General features: G+C 33.2%; 1 protein-coding gene and 1 long non-coding RNA gene across 2 annotated transcripts; one reads left to right on the top strand and one right to left on the bottom strand.

Moving 5' to 3' along the window:
* Positions 1–15,226: 15,226 nt before the first annotated feature.
* LOC130500137 (uncharacterized) lies at positions 15,227–21,000 on the bottom strand. The gene is made up of 8 exons (XM_056994864.1): positions 20,692–21,000; positions 20,559–20,621; positions 16,232–16,885; positions 15,998–16,129; positions 15,757–15,840; positions 15,576–15,635; positions 15,395–15,481; positions 15,227–15,301 (listed from the first exon to the last, which is right to left on the bottom strand). The coding sequence occupies exons 1-8, from the start codon at positions 20,989–20,991 to the stop codon at positions 15,227–15,229; spliced, it is 1,455 nt and encodes a 484-aa protein (XP_056850844.1). The 5' UTR covers positions 20,992–21,000.
* On the top strand, positions 17,177–19,053 carry LOC108831866 (uncharacterized). The gene is made up of 3 exons (XR_001946433.2): positions 17,177–18,387; positions 18,474–18,624; positions 18,706–19,053. It is a non-coding gene; the product is annotated as an uncharacterized LOC108831866 (long non-coding RNA).
* Positions 21,001–21,337: the final 337 nt, after the last annotated feature.

The raw sequence follows: 21,337 nt of genomic DNA, 5'->3' as shown, positions 1-21,337 counted from the left end.
AAACTGACTTTTAGAGAATTAATGTATCAAAAAATTATGTTTTAGTTTGTAATAAATTTATAAAATTCAGAATATCATTAATTCTGAATTTTGTTTCGAAAATTTTCAAAAGGAAATTCTATTTTGATTTTTCATGGTGTAATGAAAATTCATTGAAATTTTTATATTTTATTTTTTAAAAATACATATTAAATTAAATTATCGATTTACTAACATCAATATCTGAAATGTAATTCAATACAAAATATTTTAATAATTTATAACTGTTTTTAAATTTAAAATTTATTTGATACTAATTAAAATAAATTTTCTTGTTAAAAACATTTCTTAACAAAAAATGGTCAACTTTATCATATAGGATTCTTATTAATAAAAATAAGAGTGGTCAGATTTATCATTTAGGAAATATTATTAATAGAAACACTAATGGTCAAATTTATTGTTTAGGAAATCTTATTTATAAAAATTGAATTGGTCAAAGTAGTAAAAAAATTGTTAACTTTATCATTTATGTTGTGAATCTGAGAGAGAAATAAGGAAATGATTGTATATTATTCATAGCATAATGTGCCATTTATATAAGGAATTACAAGATAGATAAACCCTCATAGATAAATGAAAATAGTACAAATTCTAAATCAATAAAGAAAAATGTAAACGGCTTAAGTGAAAAAGAAATTGCTTGGTTATTGCATTCATTAATTGGTTCATAACACTCCTTCTTGAATGTTATAACCATTAAGAACTTGTAATACACTTTGGATGTTGTCTTATTAAAAACTTTACACGAAAAACCCAATGGGACAAAACCATAGATGAAGAAAAAATAGTACAACACGTGTAACTCCCCCTGATGTGTACCTCACTGAATGTCTTTCAGTCGACGCATGATACACTAAAAATGAATCCTTGCTAATCCAGAGGACCAGTCTACACTCTAGTTCTATGAGTTCCTAGATCAAGCTAAGAAGAAGATAATGATTTGGTTTAAAAAGTGACGTGGAGAACAAGTAAAAAGCACAAGCGATAAATTCAAGTTAAAAGGAGTTAATCTAGGATGAATGCGAGTGATCTCAATCACGACCGAGCAGCTATTCAGGTTCGATGCAGTTCTATCTAGAACTCGGAGAACAGGCTAGAGAAACACACTATCGTGTAGTTGATCCTTTCACCGATCAGACCCAGCTCCTAAGATGTCGCTTGGTCTGAGATCTGATGGTGAACCTTAAATATTAACTCCGGTTTGTTCACAATGCACCTTAACATCTACTTTCGTGTGGCTAAGGATGCAGTGCTCATTCATACAAGATCTAGCAACCTATTACACTTTTGATGCACATGTTTACTTGGGATCAAACGCTAGATGATCAGTTTAGTGCAGGCATGAAACAATGAATGAATGAAGATTTACTAAATGATAACCTATCTATGCTCAGTCGCGAATGCACTCTATCACCCTAGATCAATAGTCGACTACTCAATCATGATGCAGTGAAGAACAACAGATGAAACTGAAATACTCATGATCAGATTAAGAAAAATAAAACTAGGGTTCAGGTTGTTCTTCGAATGGAAGAGGTGAGCCGTCGCCCTTACAAAAAGCTTGAATCCAAAAGTATGAAACTTGTGTTGCAAAAACTAGCGTAAGAAAATAATAAAATGATAGATGGTGTTTTTATATGGAGGCGCCAATCAGAAGAAAAGAGATTAGGGCAACAGGGCTTTAATTCCCGAAATAGGAGTTTCCATATTTGTCGGGAACAATCTCCGGATCACTCCGTCTGCTTGTTCCGCTTGAGAGAGAACAGTCTCGGGACTGTTCTACTTGAGTGTTCTCCGCAGAATTGCTCCAAATGGACATATTTTCATCATGCACATTCTCTTCTCTCTTCTACTAACTCCAGACCTGTAAAAGGCCAAAAAGGACTAGACTGACACGAATTAGTGACTTGAAACAAATGAAAACATATATACAATGATGTGAAAAACACCATATATCAACGCATCCCGATCTGATGCGTAAGCTTCTTGAATGTCGAGATCGGAAGTGACTTGGTGAATAGATTGGCTGAATTATCTTGTGACCGGACTTGTAGTACTTGGACCTCACCATTTCTCTGCAACTCATGTGTAAAGAAGAACTTTGGTAGAATGTGTTTCGTCATGTTTCCTTTGATGTATCCGTCTTTTAGTTGAGTTATGCATGCTGCATTGTCCTCATTCATGATGGTTGGTGCATCCTTCCCTTCGGAAATCCCACTGTCGGTTCTGATATGTTGGGTCATGTCCCCTTATCAGATGATATAAAGTATTCTAAGACAGTTTGTACATGTCTCACGAAAACAGTCATATCTTGAGTTCCATCATCAAGAATGACTTGATTCAAATTGGAGTAGAAAATAGACTCAAAGATTTTTCTCTGGACACTAAGTACATATTTTAATTCCATATAGAAGGTCTCCTTTGGTTGGCAAACGTTCTACCTTCGATTCTATCTTACGAATGGAATGTGTCCTTGATTCTTTTTCAAATATGATTGATCTTAATCATTCTCTCCTGATTTTCTCAAACTCAAAAATACATTGGAAGATTTATAGATCTTTATCACTGAAGTGGTAACATTCCTCTTTAGGTATCTATCATTTGCGTGTTCTTTGATGCCTCGTTAAAACCTTGACATGGAAAAACCCAGTGGAATAAAAAAATCATGATAAGGAAAAAGAGTACAACCACGCACATCATCATATTCTCCCCCTGGAAGTATCAACTCTTCGGGAGAAGTGTTCTCACATGCATATCATCCTTTTAGGAATTAATATAATCATTTCCTTAATGAGTAAACTCATTTGATTGTCGAATAATCTCTTAGACCATTGGACTTCTTGTCCATAATATTACTTTCACACAAAAGGTCATATTTTGGTCTATTTGGAATACATGTCCAAATTTTCTTTAAAGACAATCTTTTAAACCTTCATATTGTACATACGAGTTACTCCCTTTTTTCTTATAAACTTTACTAGTATGACCATTTTTCTTGTCAGACAGAACCACATCTTTCAATTATGAAAGAGATTAGTAAATTTTCAATATTCTGGTACTTCATGACCAAGGATTATTTCCTTTATATATTCAATATACTCGTGCGGTAATGTTTTTGAGAACTAGCACTTACTGCTTCCAGCAATCCAAATGCTTATGGGGTTTAATGCTTCTTGCAGTTTATATCCTTTTGGATCATTGACATAATTGTCATTTCCAGTGGCTTTCAATTCTTGTCAGAAAAAGAAACTTGAAAGTTGATGCTTCCACCACATGATGATGTGTTTCTTATAACAATTATAGGTCTTTGTGAGAAATCTTGTGAAACTTTTGTATCTCACAACGTTTCTTCATCTCATTCATTCTTTAACATAAAGATCCATTTATGTACCACTGGTTTTACACTATTAGGTGTACGGACTACCAGTCCAAATACTCTTCTCTTTCCAAGAGATTTAATCCCACATCTATTGCTTATTTCCTTCTTGGTCAATCATTTCTTTATGTACACTTTTCAATAGATGGTTCATGATCCTCATTCTCATCAACTGCTATATTGCATGCATAAGTATTAACGACGTCGATTTGATATCGATTCCAGACATGACATAGCTATTTGAGATTTATTTATTCGTAGGTACCTAAATTTCTTTTTTGTCATATTTTCTATCTCTTCTTGAGATCCTTAATATTTCATTCCTCGATTCTGCCATTCTCATTTAAGCTCCTTCTCTTTTCCGAGGACTATTATTTTTAGAACCTATAGGTCTATCACGCTTCAGGCGTTCTTTAGACTCATTAGCAGTTTGATATTGTCCTTCTGGGACTTCTATTTTAACTGGAGCATTTAAAGCTGATACTTGTGACTTAATCACTTTCTTAGGGTCATTAAACTAGTCTGGCAACTCATATGTTAAATCTTTGTAATAGAATTATCTCCATACATTCATTTTGGACTTATATTTGCGCTCTTTAGTCCGAAGATCAATGATAATTCATTTCAACTCATTCATTTTCCAGCTGTTTATTTTCTCCCTCTAGTATTGGATATACTAACTTTGAGTATTTACATAAATTTTATAAAATCTTCTAAATTTTATAAAATCTTCTAGATTTTATCGTCAATGGAGATCATATCCAACATATTCATAAACTCATTTGAGGTCCCATCTTTTAGCTGTGTGGTGGAGCAACTACAACTTATCAAAAATTTCTAGATGGGATCTTTGGTTTCTGACCCAAAACCAATTTGTGAGGAGAGTTCTTAATTACTCTTTGGCATTGTGCGAATCAATATTGCTGCATCATACATATGAACATTAGCTACAGGATGTTCATAATGTATCCTCACATGCATAAAATAATCATCAAAAGCTTGTGAATTCACCAATATTACCAATTAGTCTCACAAACATTAAGTTGCGGTCTTTGACAAGGATACATATGACCTTCTTGTTGATGCATTAATTATAAAAACATGGTGGATGATCAGTCCACCAGTGGGTGATCAAGCCCACAAACATCTCCTTGTATAAATAGATTCCAAATCTTTTGACTGGTGAAAATCGTCTTCTTATATTTCCTTATAAGCAAGCAGCATATAGCAAATCATTCATAAGAATCCTCTGGTTCTTCAGTGAATGTCTATATGATTATCTTTCGCATCATTACTAAACCGGGGTGGCACAACCGGTTTGCCAAATATTACACTTTCAGTAAACATCTGGTTTACTATTACATTTATCTCCATTTTCTAATCATTGTGTAGTACAATACAATAGTGCCTTGGGTAATACTTGTGATTGAAGGTATTCAACATTTCCCCTTACTTAATGTCTCAACACTATAGATGTAAAGTCCTGTGGTTTTATTTTATTAATGACTCCTTAAGTCTCTTTCCAGTTATGAACATACTTCTGGATGTTCCATTTAATAGGGATGTGAGATTCTCTAATTCTCCCCCTCGAGATGATAAGACTACATTTTTGTCAATCTCGAATTGAATCTCAACTAAAAATCAACAACATACTCAACTTAGGGTCATCTGCTATATCTTATATCCTTTTGATCTTTGAGACTTAAGAAAGTATAAGTTTCCCTTCCATAGGCATACATATATATGATCTTCTAGATCTTCAAATAATTTAGATACCACAAGACATTGTACTCACAATAATTTCTTTCATCTTTAGATGATCGACTCATATCATTTATTTATTACCATCTTTATTCTCAACTTCAAATGAGAATATGAGTTCTAACCGAAAACTCTTTGGTCTTGACCTTACATCAATAGCTCTTTGTTTTTTTCGAGTCTTAATGAGACAAGATACAAGTATAAACTTCTCATTATTTTGCATCATTAAATATTTTCAGAAAAAAATTACTTTGAACTTAACATCCAAAGTAGTTGCATTATATTTACAGACTCCAGGTCTTGTAATCTTTAGATACAAGATATATAATGAGCTTTAGTTTATCACATTCAGACAATCATACGTCTCTTTGGATTGTTCTCCAAAACTTATGGATCTTTTATGATCAAGCCTTAAATTTAAAACGCAACAGATGATGGTAATATAATAAATTTAAAGATATATAAATATATATACTATTATAATATTTTACTATATTTATAAATAAACAGTATTACTATAGTAATTATTATATGGACTAAATCTTTATTTTCATGATATTTAACAAGGTTTTTACCCAATCAATCAATTTACTAAAACAACTATATCATATGTATCAATTTCTTGAGATTTAGAGTAATTAATCTTTGAATTAGCGTTTATTTTTGTGTGGTATAAGTATAATATCTGTAATTGTGGCATACATCTTTATATTTGTTTTCTTAACTTCCTATCGGTTGAAAGGACCACCGATGAACAAGAGAAAGTCGCGAGCTGGTACTAGCTGAGATCGGGTCGCGAAATAAGGATCGGGATCGTCGGTCGAATGAGCTGAGATCGTCGGTCGAACAAGGATCAAAGTTTCATGCCGGGATGGAGGTTCACGATCAAGGGATTAGGCTCTCGCCGTCAAGGGTTTTCAATTGGGGGAGAGAGAGAGAGAGAGAGAGAGAGAGAGAGAGAGAGAGAGAGAGAGAGGAGAGAGAGAGAGAGAGAGAGAGAGAGAGAGGAGAGAGAGAGAGAGAGAGAGAGAAGAGGAGAGAGAGAGAGAGAGAGAGAGAGAGAGAGAGAGAGAGAGAGAGAGAGAGAGAGAGAGAGAGAGAGAGAGAAGAGAGAGAGAGAGAGAGAGAGAGAGAGAGAGAGAGAGGTTTTGTGGTCGGAACTTTTAGCTTAGGGTTTTAGAGATTCGTGCTGATAACGTGTTGTGAATCGATAGAGAAATAAGGAATTGATTGTATATTATTCATAACATAATGTGCCCTTTATATAGGGAATTACAAGATAGAAAAACCGTCATAGATAAATGGAAATAGTGCAATCCTAAATCAATAAGAAAAAAGGTAAACCACCTAAATGAAAAGAAAATTGCCTTTGGTTATTGCATTCACTAATTGGTTCATAACAATTTATGATATCTCATAAATAAAAATAAAATTAGGAAAAGTAGTAAAAATAAAAATTGGGAAAAGTAGTAAAAATAAAAAGTAATCAGTGAACTACTATGTTTGTACACAAACATTAGTATCATAGTTATCTATATAATCAAAACCGAAAAACAAATAGAACTAAGCCTTTTTCAACATTTTTATTACATGTTTTATTCATTTTTACACTTATTAACTATATCAATAAATAATTACCATAATACTACAACAGATGTTAATATGACATACTCATAATTTTTCTTGAACAAGACTTGGGTTCACCCTCTATGGTGAACTCTCAAATTCACCTCAAGTCTTAGCATCAATTAAAGTGCCATGTAAGATTAATTAAAAAGAAAATAAAATTAAAAAGAAAAAAAAAGGAAAGAGGTGAAAAAAAGACGTCGACTAATTTTTTTTAACACCATCCATGACTTCTTCTTCATCACCCACAAATAATATTGAAAACTTATTCATCATCCCCACAGAATATTGAAAGCTTTATTTGTCAAATTGGTATCTACAATCTTCTGTCCTTATCTCTAAATCTAAACCCAAAACACTAAACCCTAAACCCAAAATACTAAACCCTAAACCTTTGGGTAAATTCTAAAGCTTTGGGTAAAGAGATATTCCAAAGCTTTAGGGTTTATCCAATGGTTTAGGGTTTATCCAATGGTTTAGGGTTTAATGTTTAGTGTTTAGGGTCTATCCAATGATTTAAAGTTTAGTGTTTTGAGTTTATTAATTTGACAAACAAAGCTTTCAATATTCTGTGTGGGTGATGAAGAAGAAGCCATGGATGAGGTTAAAAAAATTAGTCGACGTTTTTTTCACCTCTTTCCTATTTTTTTTTTTTTTTTTCTTTTTTTACTAATCATACATGATACTTTTTGGTGCTAAAACTTGAGGTGAATTTGAGAGTTTACCAGAAGAGGTGAACCCAAGTTTTGTTCATTTTTCTTCATTCTTTTTTAACTCATCCTAAAAATATTAATTTTGTGACAATATCAAAATTGATAAACAAATAATTGATTTATTTCTTAGATATATCCCTGATAATCATGTCATTAATTAATCACAATATTTCGTTCATATGTTTAAATTATAAACGAGGCACTATCAATTGTTCATGTGTTTAAATTTGTTAGACATAACCAAAATAACTATGCCATTAACTAAGCATTATCAATAGCTATATAAATGCTTAACGCTAACAAAGAATTAAAATTATGCAATATCAGCGTTTGAACCGGTTTACATAACTTTCAGTCGTTCATGTGTTTTTTTAAATAAAACATAGAAAAAATTTGATTAAACCAGCTTTTTATTTTATTTTACATAATGAAATCAAATTGCCTTTAAATTTTATAACTACATTAAACAATAAACTGTAACAAAATCTTTTGTTTTTTTTTCAGTTCGGTATCTGCATATATTCCTCGAATTTCTAAAATATATGTTCAATTATGTTAACATGTAATGCTCAAACAAATCAGTGATATCTCTATTATTAAAATAGAAGTGCATTTAGAAAATATCCCTAAGTTTTTGTAGTTATTTACATTCATAAGCCACTGAAAATTAAATTAAATTTCTTATTTTAATGTTTGTCTTTTTCAGTTGAGTTAATGTGTTGTCCTAATATAAATTAAATTACTCATTTTAATGTTTGTCTTTTTCAGTTGAGTTAATGTGTTGTCCTAATATAAAATTTAACTTTCCTTCTCTATTAAATCAATACGAAATTATTTATAGTTTTATTAATGATGTATTTTCAGTTTAATAAATACATTTAGTAATTCTAAATTTACCCTATTTATTGATAATAAAAATCGCATATGGTATAGTAGAAAAATTATCGTGTCATCACTTACGTGTGATCCTCCAACTACATCTCTATTATTAAAATAGAAGTACACTTTAAAAATATCTTTTAGTTTTTAGTGTTATTTACAATGGTATTATCAAAGATTATGTAATTCCACAAATTAAAGCGTAAGTATATATGTTCATTCTGAAGTCATAAAGTATATGTTTAACCATAACACAAATCATGGATGTGCGGATTGAACTTTATTCGTCATAATTTAGTTAGGTTTAGAAGTTAGACACATATTTATTCTAAACAAACCTGTAGCAACTCTTTTAAGCTTTGTCTCATCTATATTAACATATTATTGTCTAATTTGACATTTACAAGATATACCGCCCTATTTAAATGAGTTTTTTACAGCGAAAATATATTCTATTATTCAAACTAGAGGTAGCCTGGATAACCAGACCATAATATAAAATGAAATAGATATCTCTATTAAAAGATCTTGCAATTCTAGTTAAAGAATCAACATTTTTTTACGTTCGTGGGATGTGAGAAATCTTGAAAGAAGGGAATCGTGTTTGAAGGTGTTTTCTTATACAATTATGATACAAGATTTGGCCATGCAAGAGACTCATTTATATTTGCGATCATATCCTTGCAGTTCGTCACAAAATCCTGACATGCCGAATGTTGGATCATGCTTTCCATTGTCCATCACAGTGTTACCAATTCAGTATGGAAATCAGACTCCTGTCGGCTCAAGTTGTATGTCCCCATTAGTCGAATCTTTTTCAATATGTCCATACAAATCCATCCACGTCTGCTGAAATGAGCTATATAGGTCCATGAGCCAACCACCGTACATATGTTACCAAGGCTTAGAGCCTGTGGTTCCATATTACAAAGAAGATACTGGCAAGAAAAGGTAATATAGTATATATTATAATAATAATGGGGGATGTTTCTTTTTTGTTAAATACTTAATTATGTTTGATTTCATAGTTAGTGAGGCCAATTTCCCTAATTAAAACCTCATAACTTTTTTCTTCTTGGTTTTTTTGGGGAACTTTTTCGGTGGTACATTTTGCCATGTTACTCTTAAGTTTTAATGTCCCAAAAGTTACTATATCACTTTCACAGACCACCAGAGCGAACCCAATAAGGCAAATGGGGTATCACCCTTGAAATATGATAAATTTTAAAAAATGCATTTAGAATAGTAAAGTTTCAGGAGCACTTATGTTTCAGATGATACATTGAACCCTCAAAAATCAGGATTCGATGCTAATGTGACACCGCCATATAATTCTTTTATTCTTTGTTTCTCGCATCCATACCATAAAACTAATGTCTAACTATATAGATCCTCTAAGCAAAGATAGTCCGAAGCAACAAGATGTTCAAAACCGAAAAATGTAATTTTCCACGAAAAATCTATTTTCCACCAAAACCAAAAAATACATTTTGTCCAGCAGCAAAAAATTATTTTCTCGCCAAAACTGCAAAAACGCACTTTCCATCAAAACCGCAAAAAACGCATTTTCCCACCAAAAACCGCAAAAACGCATTTTCCCACCAAAATCGAAAAAATTCACTTTCCTTCAAAACTGGTAAATGCACTTTTCATCCAAAACCACAAAAACTATTTTCCTGCAAAAACAGTAAAACCACATTTTTTACCAAAACTGTAAAATGAACTTTTACGCCAAAACCGCAAAACACACCTATCCATCAAAACCGTAAAAAACGTATTTTTTTCGCCAAAACCGCAAAACACACACTTCTTCGTCAAAATCCTAAAAACACACTTTTTAGCTAAAACCGCAAAAATTATTTTTCCGTCAAAACCGTAAAAATGAAAATTTCATTCAAAATTTAAAAAAACAAGTCTATTTTAAATAAATTTAGTAATAAGTCCATCTGAATGCAGATGCAAGTTCAAAAAAAAAATCAAAAGAATATTGTTACATTCAGATGATTTATTTGGATGCATAGACGAAATACAGAAACGAAAAGCACCCAGATAGAGCATAGACGAAATACAGAAACGAACAGTACCCGGATAGAAATTTACTTCATTACTTAATTTTCTTTAACTATTTTTATGCAAAACTTTAATGCTTTTAAAAGTAAAAAGGTTTTAAAGGTTTTAGTTATGGATAAAATATTGAAACTATAAAATAAAATCGATGTATTGACTGACTTTATGTGTGTTATGAAGTTATCTCATTAGTTAATGTTATATGTAGGTAAAGTATTAGTTTATGGTTTATTTCTATTAGTATTAAAACTGACTTTGAGATTAAAAAAACTAATGTATTGAAAAAATTATGTTTTAGTTAGTAATAAATTTATAAAATTAAAGAATATCATTAATTCTGAATTTTGTTACAAAAATTGTCAAAAGGAAATTCTATTTTTATTTTTCATGGTTTAATGAAAATTCATTTGAAATTTTATATTATATTTTATAAAAATAAATTTAAATTAAATTAAATTCAATACAAAATATTTTAATAACTTATAAAAAATTTAAAATTTAAAATTATTTGATATTAATTAAAATAAATTTTATTGTTAAAAAAAATTCTTAGCAAAAAATGGTCAACTTTATCATATAGGATGCTTATTAATAAAAAAAAGAGTGGTCAAATTTTTCATTTAGGAAATATTGTTAATTGAAACACTAATGGTCAAATTTATTGTTTAGGAAATCTTATTAATAAAATTTAATTGGTCAAAGTAGTAAAAAAATTGTTAACTTTATCATTTATGATATCTCATAAATAAAAATAAAATTGGGAAAAGTAGTAAAAGTAAAAAGTAATCAGTGAACTACTATGTTTGTACACAGAGATTAGTGTCTTAGTTATCTATATAGTTAAAACGAAAAAATAAATAGAACTAAGCCTTTTTCAACATTTTTATTACATGTTTTCATTCATTTTACACTTATTAACTACACCATTAATTAGTTAACATAATACTACAGCAGATGTTATTATGACATACTCATAATTTTTCTTTATTCTTTTTTAACTCATCCTAAAAATATTGATGTTGTGACAATATAAAAAATGATAAACAAATAATTAATTTATTTCTTAGATATATCCCTGATAATCATGTCATTAAGTAATCACAATATTTCGTTCATGTGTTTAAGTTATAAACGAAGCACTATCAATTGTTCATGTGTTTAAATTTTTTAGCCATAACCAAAAGAACTATGCCATTAACTAAGCATTATCAATAGCTATAATACATGCTTAACACTAACAAAGAATTAAAATTATGCAATATCAGAGTTTGACCCGGAAAGAGATTATGGATCCTAGGGAAACTCTTAACTTGGCGGAAAGAGAAGCTCTCTTATGGTCAGAGGCTCAAAATGCACTTTGCAGGGGACTAATCGCACTGCCTCACCTCCACAAATGATAACAACGCCTATCACAGGGAGATGGTGTTATACGGATGTATCATGGAAGATTCAAGAACCGTTCTCAGAATAAGGTTGGTATAACACGTTGGAAGGATTTCATGGTTTAATGAGAGTAAGGAACACACTCACTAGTCAGTCGCTATTGCACTCGGAGATATAAGCGCTTATTTGGCAATGGAATGTATGAGGAATCTTCGACAGTTTAGTGTCACATTTGCAACGGATTGTGCTCAATTGGTGAAGATGGTTTCGGAACCAGAAGAGTAGCCTGCCTTTGCAAGTTATTTGGAAGATATTGCAAGTTTGAAGAGAAGTTTTACAGGCTCAGAGTTCATTCATATTCCACGGACGCAGAATCTAATGGCGGATCATCTTGCACACAGTGCTCGAAAGCAGACGTCATTTGTTATCCACATGGATGAGGAGCTACCAGTTTGGGTTACACAGTCTAGTCTGTTTCTGTGGCCGACAAAAAAATCAGAGTTTGAACCGGTTTATATAACTTTCAGTCATTCATGTGTTCTTTAAATAAAACATAGACAAAATGTGATCAAATCAGGATTTTATTTTATTTTACATAATGAAATCAAATAGCCTTTAAAATTTATAACTAAATTAAACAATAAATTGTAACAATTTTTTTTTCCAGTTCAGTATCTGCATATATTCCTAAAATTTCTAAAATATATGTTCAATTATGTTAACATGTACTGCTAAAACAAATCAGTGATATTCCATTTTATATCCCTAATTGTTTCCATTTATTAAACCAAAACTCTAAACTATACTAAATCTAAATTGTACTGAGGATGTTGTACTTTACATAGTATTATCAAAGATTATGTAATTTCACAAATTAAGCGTAAGTATATATGTACATTCTGAAGTCATAAAGTATATGTTTAACCATAACACAAATCACGGGTGTGTGAATCAAACTTTATTCGTCATAAATTAGTTAGGTTTAGAAGTTAGACACATGTTTCTTCTAAAAAAACCTGTTGCAACACTTTTAAGCTTTGTCTCATCTATATTAATATATTATTGTCTAATTTGACATTTACAAGATATACCGATCTATTTAAATGAGTTTTTTTTTACAGCGAAAGAATATTTTATTATTCAAACTAGAGGTAGCATGGATAACTAGACCAGAATATAAAATGAAATATATATCTCTATGAAAAGATTTCGCAATTCTAATTAAAGAATCAACAATTTTGAAAGAAGAGAATCGTGTTTGAAGGTGATTTCTTATACAATTATGATACAAAATTTGGCCATGCAAGAGGCTCATTTATCTTTGCGATCAGATCTTTGCAGTCCATCACGAAATGCTGTCATCGTGAATGTTGGATCATGCTTTTCATCATCCATCGCAGTGTTTACAATTCAGTATGGAAAGCAGACTCCCGTCGTCTCAAGTTGTACGTCCCCATTAGTTGAATCTTCTTCAATCTCTCTCCTCACAAGCTTCACCTAAGAGGCCTTTGAGCCTAAGAGGTGAAGCTTGTGAGGAGAGAGAAAGACAATAGTACATAATGGGCATGTATGTCGTCTTATGTTACGTCACTTACTTATGTCTCCATCCATCTACTTCCTTACCACACACACGCACACACACACTTTCTCTCTCGCAAAGACCAGAAGCGACAACTTTCAAAAAAAGAACCCTAACTTCGGCCAGCTGCCATGGTTGTGCCAGACACAACCCCTTTTCCTCTTAGTCTCTTTTTCCCTTTGCTCGCCTCCTCCTCGATTAACCTTTGTCAATATGCAATCTGCCTGATACTGTTCGACGGTGACGGTCCCGATGTTCTTTGGAGAGGTCTGTGGAGGCGACAGTCGGCTTTTAGGTCTGACGAGATTTCTGGATCTGGTTTTTATTTTTTCAGATCCCAATGATAGCGTCACAGTGGCGGCGCGTGGAACAGTCAGATGACTTCTCTATCCACGATCTACTTCCAGTTGTGGCGGTGAGATGGATGGAGGAGTGGTATGACAGGCGGCGGATGGAGGATTGCTCTCCAGTTCTTGGAGACATCATGTTCCAAGATTCAAACGAAAGGAGTAGTCAATAAGAGGAGGGGTCTTGGCCAGTGAAGCGTGGCGGAACTATACTTCTCTGTGCGCCGGTATCGGGACTGAGTTTTGACTCGGTGGTAAGAGTTTCTTACCTCTTGAAGATTCTATTTGAGGAACTGGTTCCTGAAGATGCAAGTTTCTCTCTTTATTGACTCGTTCTGATCATTTCAAACAGATAAATTTCGTGTCATTTTTAAACGAACTACACGTCGTTTATACACGAATGTCATACAGTTTTTTAGAAATGAAATAGCAAAACATTGAGTTTAAGTTGGTCCAAAAAGAATTGTATAGGGCATGAAGCCCTCCACCAAGACCCAAGCCCAGCCGAGCCGGTCAGAAGGCAGCGGCGGCGCGCGTGTGGGGAGCCATCCTATCCTTCTGAGCCGTTTACACACTCATAGCGTGGAAGCATATATAAACTGCTCCATTGATCTCCTCATAGGCGATGTGGGACTCTATCGCATTGCCATTTTTTCATTTAAGTGACATTTCGTTTGGGCCTATGTCATTTATATTCACATTTTTATTAAAAAGCCGTTGAGTTTTTATTGATCCAACAGTTCCATGTCAACCGTGACCAAGGACCGCCTTTCAGTCCGGACGTTGCTGTCGGATTTCGGGGTAAGGAGCGAGGTAGTGGTGGATGACGGGAATGTGTCAAAATCAGAAAGCGCCTTTCGGTGTTGTGGCGGTTGGTACACAAACTGAGGTTAGATCATGAGGAGATGAATTGCTTGTTCGTTTAGTTATAATTTGGTTTTGGTCATGATTTCTTTGTCTTATCACTGCTTTCATATCGTGTTGTCTAATTAGGGGTTTAAGAAGCAGTTTCTCTCGAGTCGTATGGAGAGTTCATTTTATTGTGGTGAAAGATACACCGATAAATAGATTGAGTAGTGTACGATCTTTCTAGCCGTTTCTAGGAGTTACTAGATCCAGTTGTTTGTATGTTAGGTTTAAATCTTTTGAGATTGTAATCATATATTCGCATTTGGCCGATAAGTTATTCGAGTTAAGAAAAATAAAATAAAAAACTTCAAAATAATAACAATAAATAGAAATAGTTATTCGAAATTTTGCAGGGCCAATAATGAAACAAGAATCCATTGACACTGATATTTCCTCATAATCAAAGTCTTACAATTATTTTCATAAATAAGCTTTACCAGTGATAGCTACACGGAGCACCAATTCTGATTTCTTGGTGGCTACAGGATTGTTGTCAGCATTTGAGTCATTGGTTATCTTCAAGGAATATTATCTCGCTTTCTTCTCAACCTTCACAAGGATTGGTTAATACATCATCCCTTGAGGCGTACCATGAATTTCCACAGGCAATACACTCCAGCTAAATACATAAATCAGAATATGGTTATTATGATCCATGAATATGCATAATATCATGTCGAGAATATATGACTTAATGGAAAAGCAAAAGAACCTGATAGCGATCTCCATGCCCAGCTAGAAAGATACCCGTCTGGCCAACTTTAATTTGACTGCATCTCGAGCATCTTACATCAGTCATCTGCATCCAAAGCCAACACATGACATGGTCAAAGACATTCTCCACCTCAAATCCAAGAAACTGGATAAAACTTGACTGTCATAAATGAAAGCACCTGCATTCGTTCCCCATCATCAGGATCATTCGTCCCTGTTTCCTCATCAGTTAGACCCTCCTGAATCCCATAAAAGCCAAATCTTATTCGTTTAATTAACATGTAAGAAACAATCATTAATTGCTAGTTTCCCTTTATTGCACAATCTGTTTACAATATGATACTATAATAATTTCCTAACCTTTAATTCAGTAGGTGACATGTTCAAAATCTTTTCAGGTTCTAACTCTCCATTGAGCAGTCGTTTAGCTAGCAGTGCAGTGTTCTACAAAAGAAAGTGGAATTACTGTTCAATAATCATAAGGCATTCAAATTTTAGCATGTCATATAAAAATGTCACATTACATTCATAGATCAACTATTAAGGATACGGAGGATACATGCAGAAACAATCATGAAATAGCATGAAGGCAGATTCCAACCTTGAGATTGAATGCCAATGTCCTTATCCTTTGATTGTATTTAGAATAATCTGATGCAAGAGAAACATATAAAGCCAGCTCAAGGGCACACACGGGAGAAACAGCAGCATCTGGCCAGAGAAAACTCTCATGCTGCCAAGCAGTTTAAACAAAAAGGGTTATGAAAGTTGGGTGCGTGAAAGTTTAGACTGTCTGGAGTATGATCGAAAAGGATATAACAGTTTAGTTTAATACCTTTAATGGATTCTCGCGAGATCCATTCTCAGCCTGTTCAAGATGGGTTCCATGTGAACCCACGTTTGTTTCATCACCAGCGTTAAAGCATATGTTCTGGACTGCTTTCAGAAGCTTCTCCAAACACTTGTTACGATGAGAATCATCTGTTAGTGAATAAAACTTGTCTAAGATAGAATGATACTCTGACGAAATAGGAAAGGCATCTTCATCCTTTCTAACATCAACAGGAGGTATGTTTACTTTCTGAGAAGATCTTTTAGCCTTCTCTACATCTTCCTCGGTTTCAAGGTCAGGATCACCCAATCGCGGCATTGACTTCTCCACAAAGAGGTCAATTTCGTGTTGTTTTGAAAGTTCATAATCCTTATCAGTAAACTTCCACAGCTTCTTTTCAATAGTATCATACACCTTTCGCACGATAAAACAAGGCTTATCCTTGTGTTTCGGAAGTTGCTTATGAGCTGGTACAAAATACACCACACATCTACGCATCACAGATTCTGCTGGGACCTCATCACGATGGAAACTGTAGAACAGTTCTTGTGTATCATTTGTTTCCCAGTTTCCACCATCCTTTTTCTTTGCTTCTTCTTGACGATAAAACCATTGTCCAAGAATCGTCATGCTTCCATCTTGTTTTTGCGTTATATCCTACCCAAAAAAAAACACGTCTTAATATACAAAAATATTGTTTAAGCAAAAAAAAAAAAGAAAAAAAATAAATAAATAAATATATATATATATATATATATATATATATATATATATCTATATATATAAAGAAAAGGTGTCTCTCTTTTTAGAGAGCCACGTCACTAAATGAGTTTCTCATGACCCGACACGTGTCCAAACGGCAACCCCATCCGCGTTTCACTTAAAATCTGTTTTGATATTTGGGCTTTGACAATTAAAGCATAATTTACGGATAATTTTGGTAGCTTTGTATAATGTTTTGCATTTGGGCTTTCGGGATGATTGGCCCAGAGCCATGACCACGCTTCTTTGTCTTCAAAGCCGACATTCTGTTAATCATTTCATCTTCTTCGTCGTACACTAAAACTGAGTAACGGATTCACCAAGATTTATGCTGAAGCCATAAACTTAACATTTAATCTTCGACCCCACTACTTCTCATCACATCACAACCTTCGATCTCTTCGAATTCTTCACGATTTGGAGATATAAATAAGCGTTTCTGCGAGCTAGGTCGTGGTGGGTTCGGAGTGGTCTACAAGACGAGTCTCCAGGATGGCAGTCAAGAAACTGACCTTTTCGGGTCTGATAAAGTCACAGGAGGAGTTCGAGAGCGAGATAAGAAAACTCGACAAGCTGTGAGGCACAGGGATGTCGTTGAGATCAAAGGGTACTACTGGACGCGACCGCTGCAGCTCCTTCTCTATGAGTTTGTATAGACTATGAGTTTGTAATTTCTAGAGAGAGTTTTCTCTCTGTTTCTCTCTCTGTTCTCAAATCTTTATATCTTTCAAAGAGAGAGAAAACTTGATTTTCTTTTCCGGCTCATGTTCATAATAATATAATGAATCGGATCTTTTGTTTATAGTTTACCTCTTCTTTTTGTTTCTCTTCATTGGTTTTCAATCTAATCTTTTGTGGGAGGGAAGAAGAGTAATTTTTAGTGGTTTGTTGTGGTTTCAAACTAAAACTGAAGCAGTTCTTCACTTCTTTCATCTCTTAACTCTGGTTTTAGCTTGATTTTAATAAAGTTTCGACCTTTATGGTTCGAAGTTTTGTTTCTGATCTGTGATCAGATTTCAATTCCGTTCTGGAGTCGGAAAGCTATCGTGCCATATAGCTATTTCAAATACCTATTCTTTAATTTCTCTTAGCACTCTCTTTCATGTTTCAGAGAGTAATATCGTGGTCTTCAAGCGTCAATCCTGAGTGCGTAGCTGTTTTCGTGGAGTGTTATGATGTGTCTGGGGAAGCTTATACAGACAGGGACGAGTGTGTTTGCCTGACTTGGCGTGAATGATTCAGCATCATTCTGGGGATAGCGAGAGGTCTTTGCTTATCTGCACGGGAGTAACATCACTCACTACAATCTGAAAGCAACGAACATGCTCATAGACGCAGCCACATGGGAGGCAAAAGTCTCTGACTTTGGGCTGGCCAGGCTATTGGCCTCGGCGCTGGTATGCTTTTGAAACTGCAATAAGACAATCTTGGTATATATGTTCTGTATCGATAATGTGTTGCATATGGGTATATGTATGTATAGGTGATTCAACCGGAAGAGTCATTAACGTAGTCTCTTACACAACAGCTTGCTCAGAGCAAACACTTCCATCAGGATACTATTCTCTTGCCAAGAACATACCTAGATTCTCAGACTTGCAATTTCCCTCGACGATGGATTTGTTCAATCTAAGGTAATTGCCATAGATTCTGAAGATGTATTGAAAACCCTACATGCTCAATTTTTTTTTGTGTTTCTGTTTTTTAATTTTCAGACACACGGATTCTGGAGAATGATCTCTAAAGAGAAGATTTAGAGCCTAATAAACCATGTGTTGTTTTGTCTTCTTATTAAAACAGGTTTTCGGAGAGCTTTGGTTAATTTGTCTTCTCTTTCTCTCTTCGTATAGCTTTAGAGCATCTTTAGTATATATTTAATCTTTAATTTCTAATACTAATTTGGATACATATTCACATCTTCGTTGGTCTGAAACCAGTTTTCAGATGCTTATCCATGTTCACTTTCATAAATATCTGTCTCTGTTTGTTGTTTTGCAGTATTGTATCTGATTTTTTTATTAGTTTTTATTTGGAACACAACACCATCCTACAGGTTTTGACAATTCGACATCTCTATACACTTCGCTGATAAAAATACACAAACACAAATTGAGAAAGCTTTAAAGCATTTAAAAGCCCCGTGTCAGTGACCCAACATGTCTGTGGGAAAGACCAATATCATTTGCGACTGAACTGACAGGAAGAATTCGAGAACTTAATTCATTTGAGATAAAAGCGTATATCTTGCCATTCCAAGTCCGTAATCGACTAATCGTCATTGCTTCATGGACAAGAAGCTTCTCTGTAACCTGCAACATGAACTCAAAAATATCAGCGTATGGAAGTAAATTTCGAAATGTGCCGGCTATAGTAAGTAGAAGTATATCATGATCGAGTTATTTATGGTGAGAACACATTGCATAGAATCCATATCAGTCGACTTTTTATCATTCCAAGTTAAACTTCATCCCAAATTTGATATAAATTAGAGAAAGTCACTGTATTATTAATTATCCCCCTTGAGTTTCACAAGATTTTAATAATTCTCATCCAAGGATTTCTCAAGAAGATTGCATGGCGGCCCGAAGAAAGAAAAATGTTAATTAAGATGTCTAATATAGTTAGATCGATAAATTTATTTTATCACTAAACCAAAAATAACTGATTTATATTTGGAAACGATAATTCAATTATTCTAAAGCTATTAAAAATAAGTTGTAAATAATTTTTTTTCCCATACAAACTTGAATGAACAAGATAAAATATTGTTTAATCATATCAAAAATTTAATTAACTTTTTATTCATGTAGCTTGCTTTCTTGAATATAATTTTCAGTTCTGATAATTCAAAAATGTGAGTACAAATAATTTTAGTTTGTTCATCATGAATAAAAAGGAAATTTTTCATTCACCTACCATTATATATTTGTGTTATCGGTTCATTGTATATTTAAGATATATTTAAATACAAATGAAACAAAAAAATTAAAAATATAATCCAAATAATAATGAAAAAAAAATTGTAGAAAGAAACATCATCTCGAGAATAATCACAAGCATAACGATGTTGCATTTATCCCAAATTTATTAACAATATATAACGAGCCCAATACAAATCCAAATGATCAAGAAGTATGTAGTTAAGTATGAGGGTCCTCAACACTTATCCAATAAAAACTCTCCCCTTTAAACAAACGGCATCAATATGAATTGAAATAACTATTTTTTGTCAGATCATAGATCTATGTGTTAAATTATAATATAAAAATCTTATAATAAATATTTAAAATATGATAAAATTAGCAAACATCACGCGTGAAACACGAAAAAATGAGATAACAAATATATTATATATACAAATGCATAATTGTAATATTAAAAATTTAAATGACGAACAGTTATAATTTTAATTAGGTATTATAATTTAAAGAATACATACAACTTAAATTAGACTAAATATTTTGAAATATTTAATAAATGTTTTGATATATTTCAGTTACCAACCCGCCCGAAGGGCGGGCTAACCCTAGTATATATATATAAAATTCAGCAGCACGTACACCAGTACCTTGATAATGGCAATATAAGGCTCTAGGCTATTGTCGTCTAAATACAACAGCACCGAATCCTCCTGTGCAAGAAAGGAATGTCAGAGAGACTAGAAAAAAACATTTGCAAAGGGAAAGCACGACGTAGCTCACCAGCTCGTATCTGTTGCCGCCGTACTCGAACTGCCCGTAATGGGTTCCTTTATCCGTAACTTTAACCGGCTCACCAACCGGTTTCACATCATCGGCGGTGTCATCTTTCTTTTTCTTCTTCCCTTCCTCATCATCATCATAAGACTCTTCGTACAGGCTCACCTTCTTACGCTTCCTCCTCTTTCCATCCATTGTTTCCTCAGGTCTCCTTGAGTCCTGTCCCTGAGACCTCGTCTCCGCTACAAAGTCCTCTTCTTCATCACTCGAGGACACCTGAGCAAACCTTCGACACGACATCATCTTTCTTCCTCTTCCCTCTGTAAATAAGAAAACAAGACAATTAAAAGATATGTTATTGTGTATATGATAGAACGTGTAGTATGTATATTCCACACACCTTCTTAACTTTTGGGATTTACAAAGAGGTTAGACACATACATATATTGTAAGAGTTCAAAACATAGTTACAAAATTTATTATTTATCAATTTGACATCAATTAAAACATATTTTATTGGTGCAAAAATGAATTTATTTCCAAAAAGTGGTCAACTCTATCATTTTGGGATATCTTAATTTGCTAATTAAATAAGAATGGTCAAATTTATTATTTAGGAAACTTTTAACAAAACTTAAGATTGGTCAAA

The sequence above is a fragment of the Raphanus sativus genome, chromosome 9 (genome assembly GCF_000801105.2).
Source record: "Raphanus sativus cultivar WK10039 chromosome 9, ASM80110v3, whole genome shotgun sequence".
NCBI classification, from domain to species: domain Eukaryota; kingdom Viridiplantae; phylum Streptophyta; class Magnoliopsida; order Brassicales; family Brassicaceae; genus Raphanus; species Raphanus sativus.
This window is presented reverse-complemented; position numbering and strand designations above follow the sequence as displayed.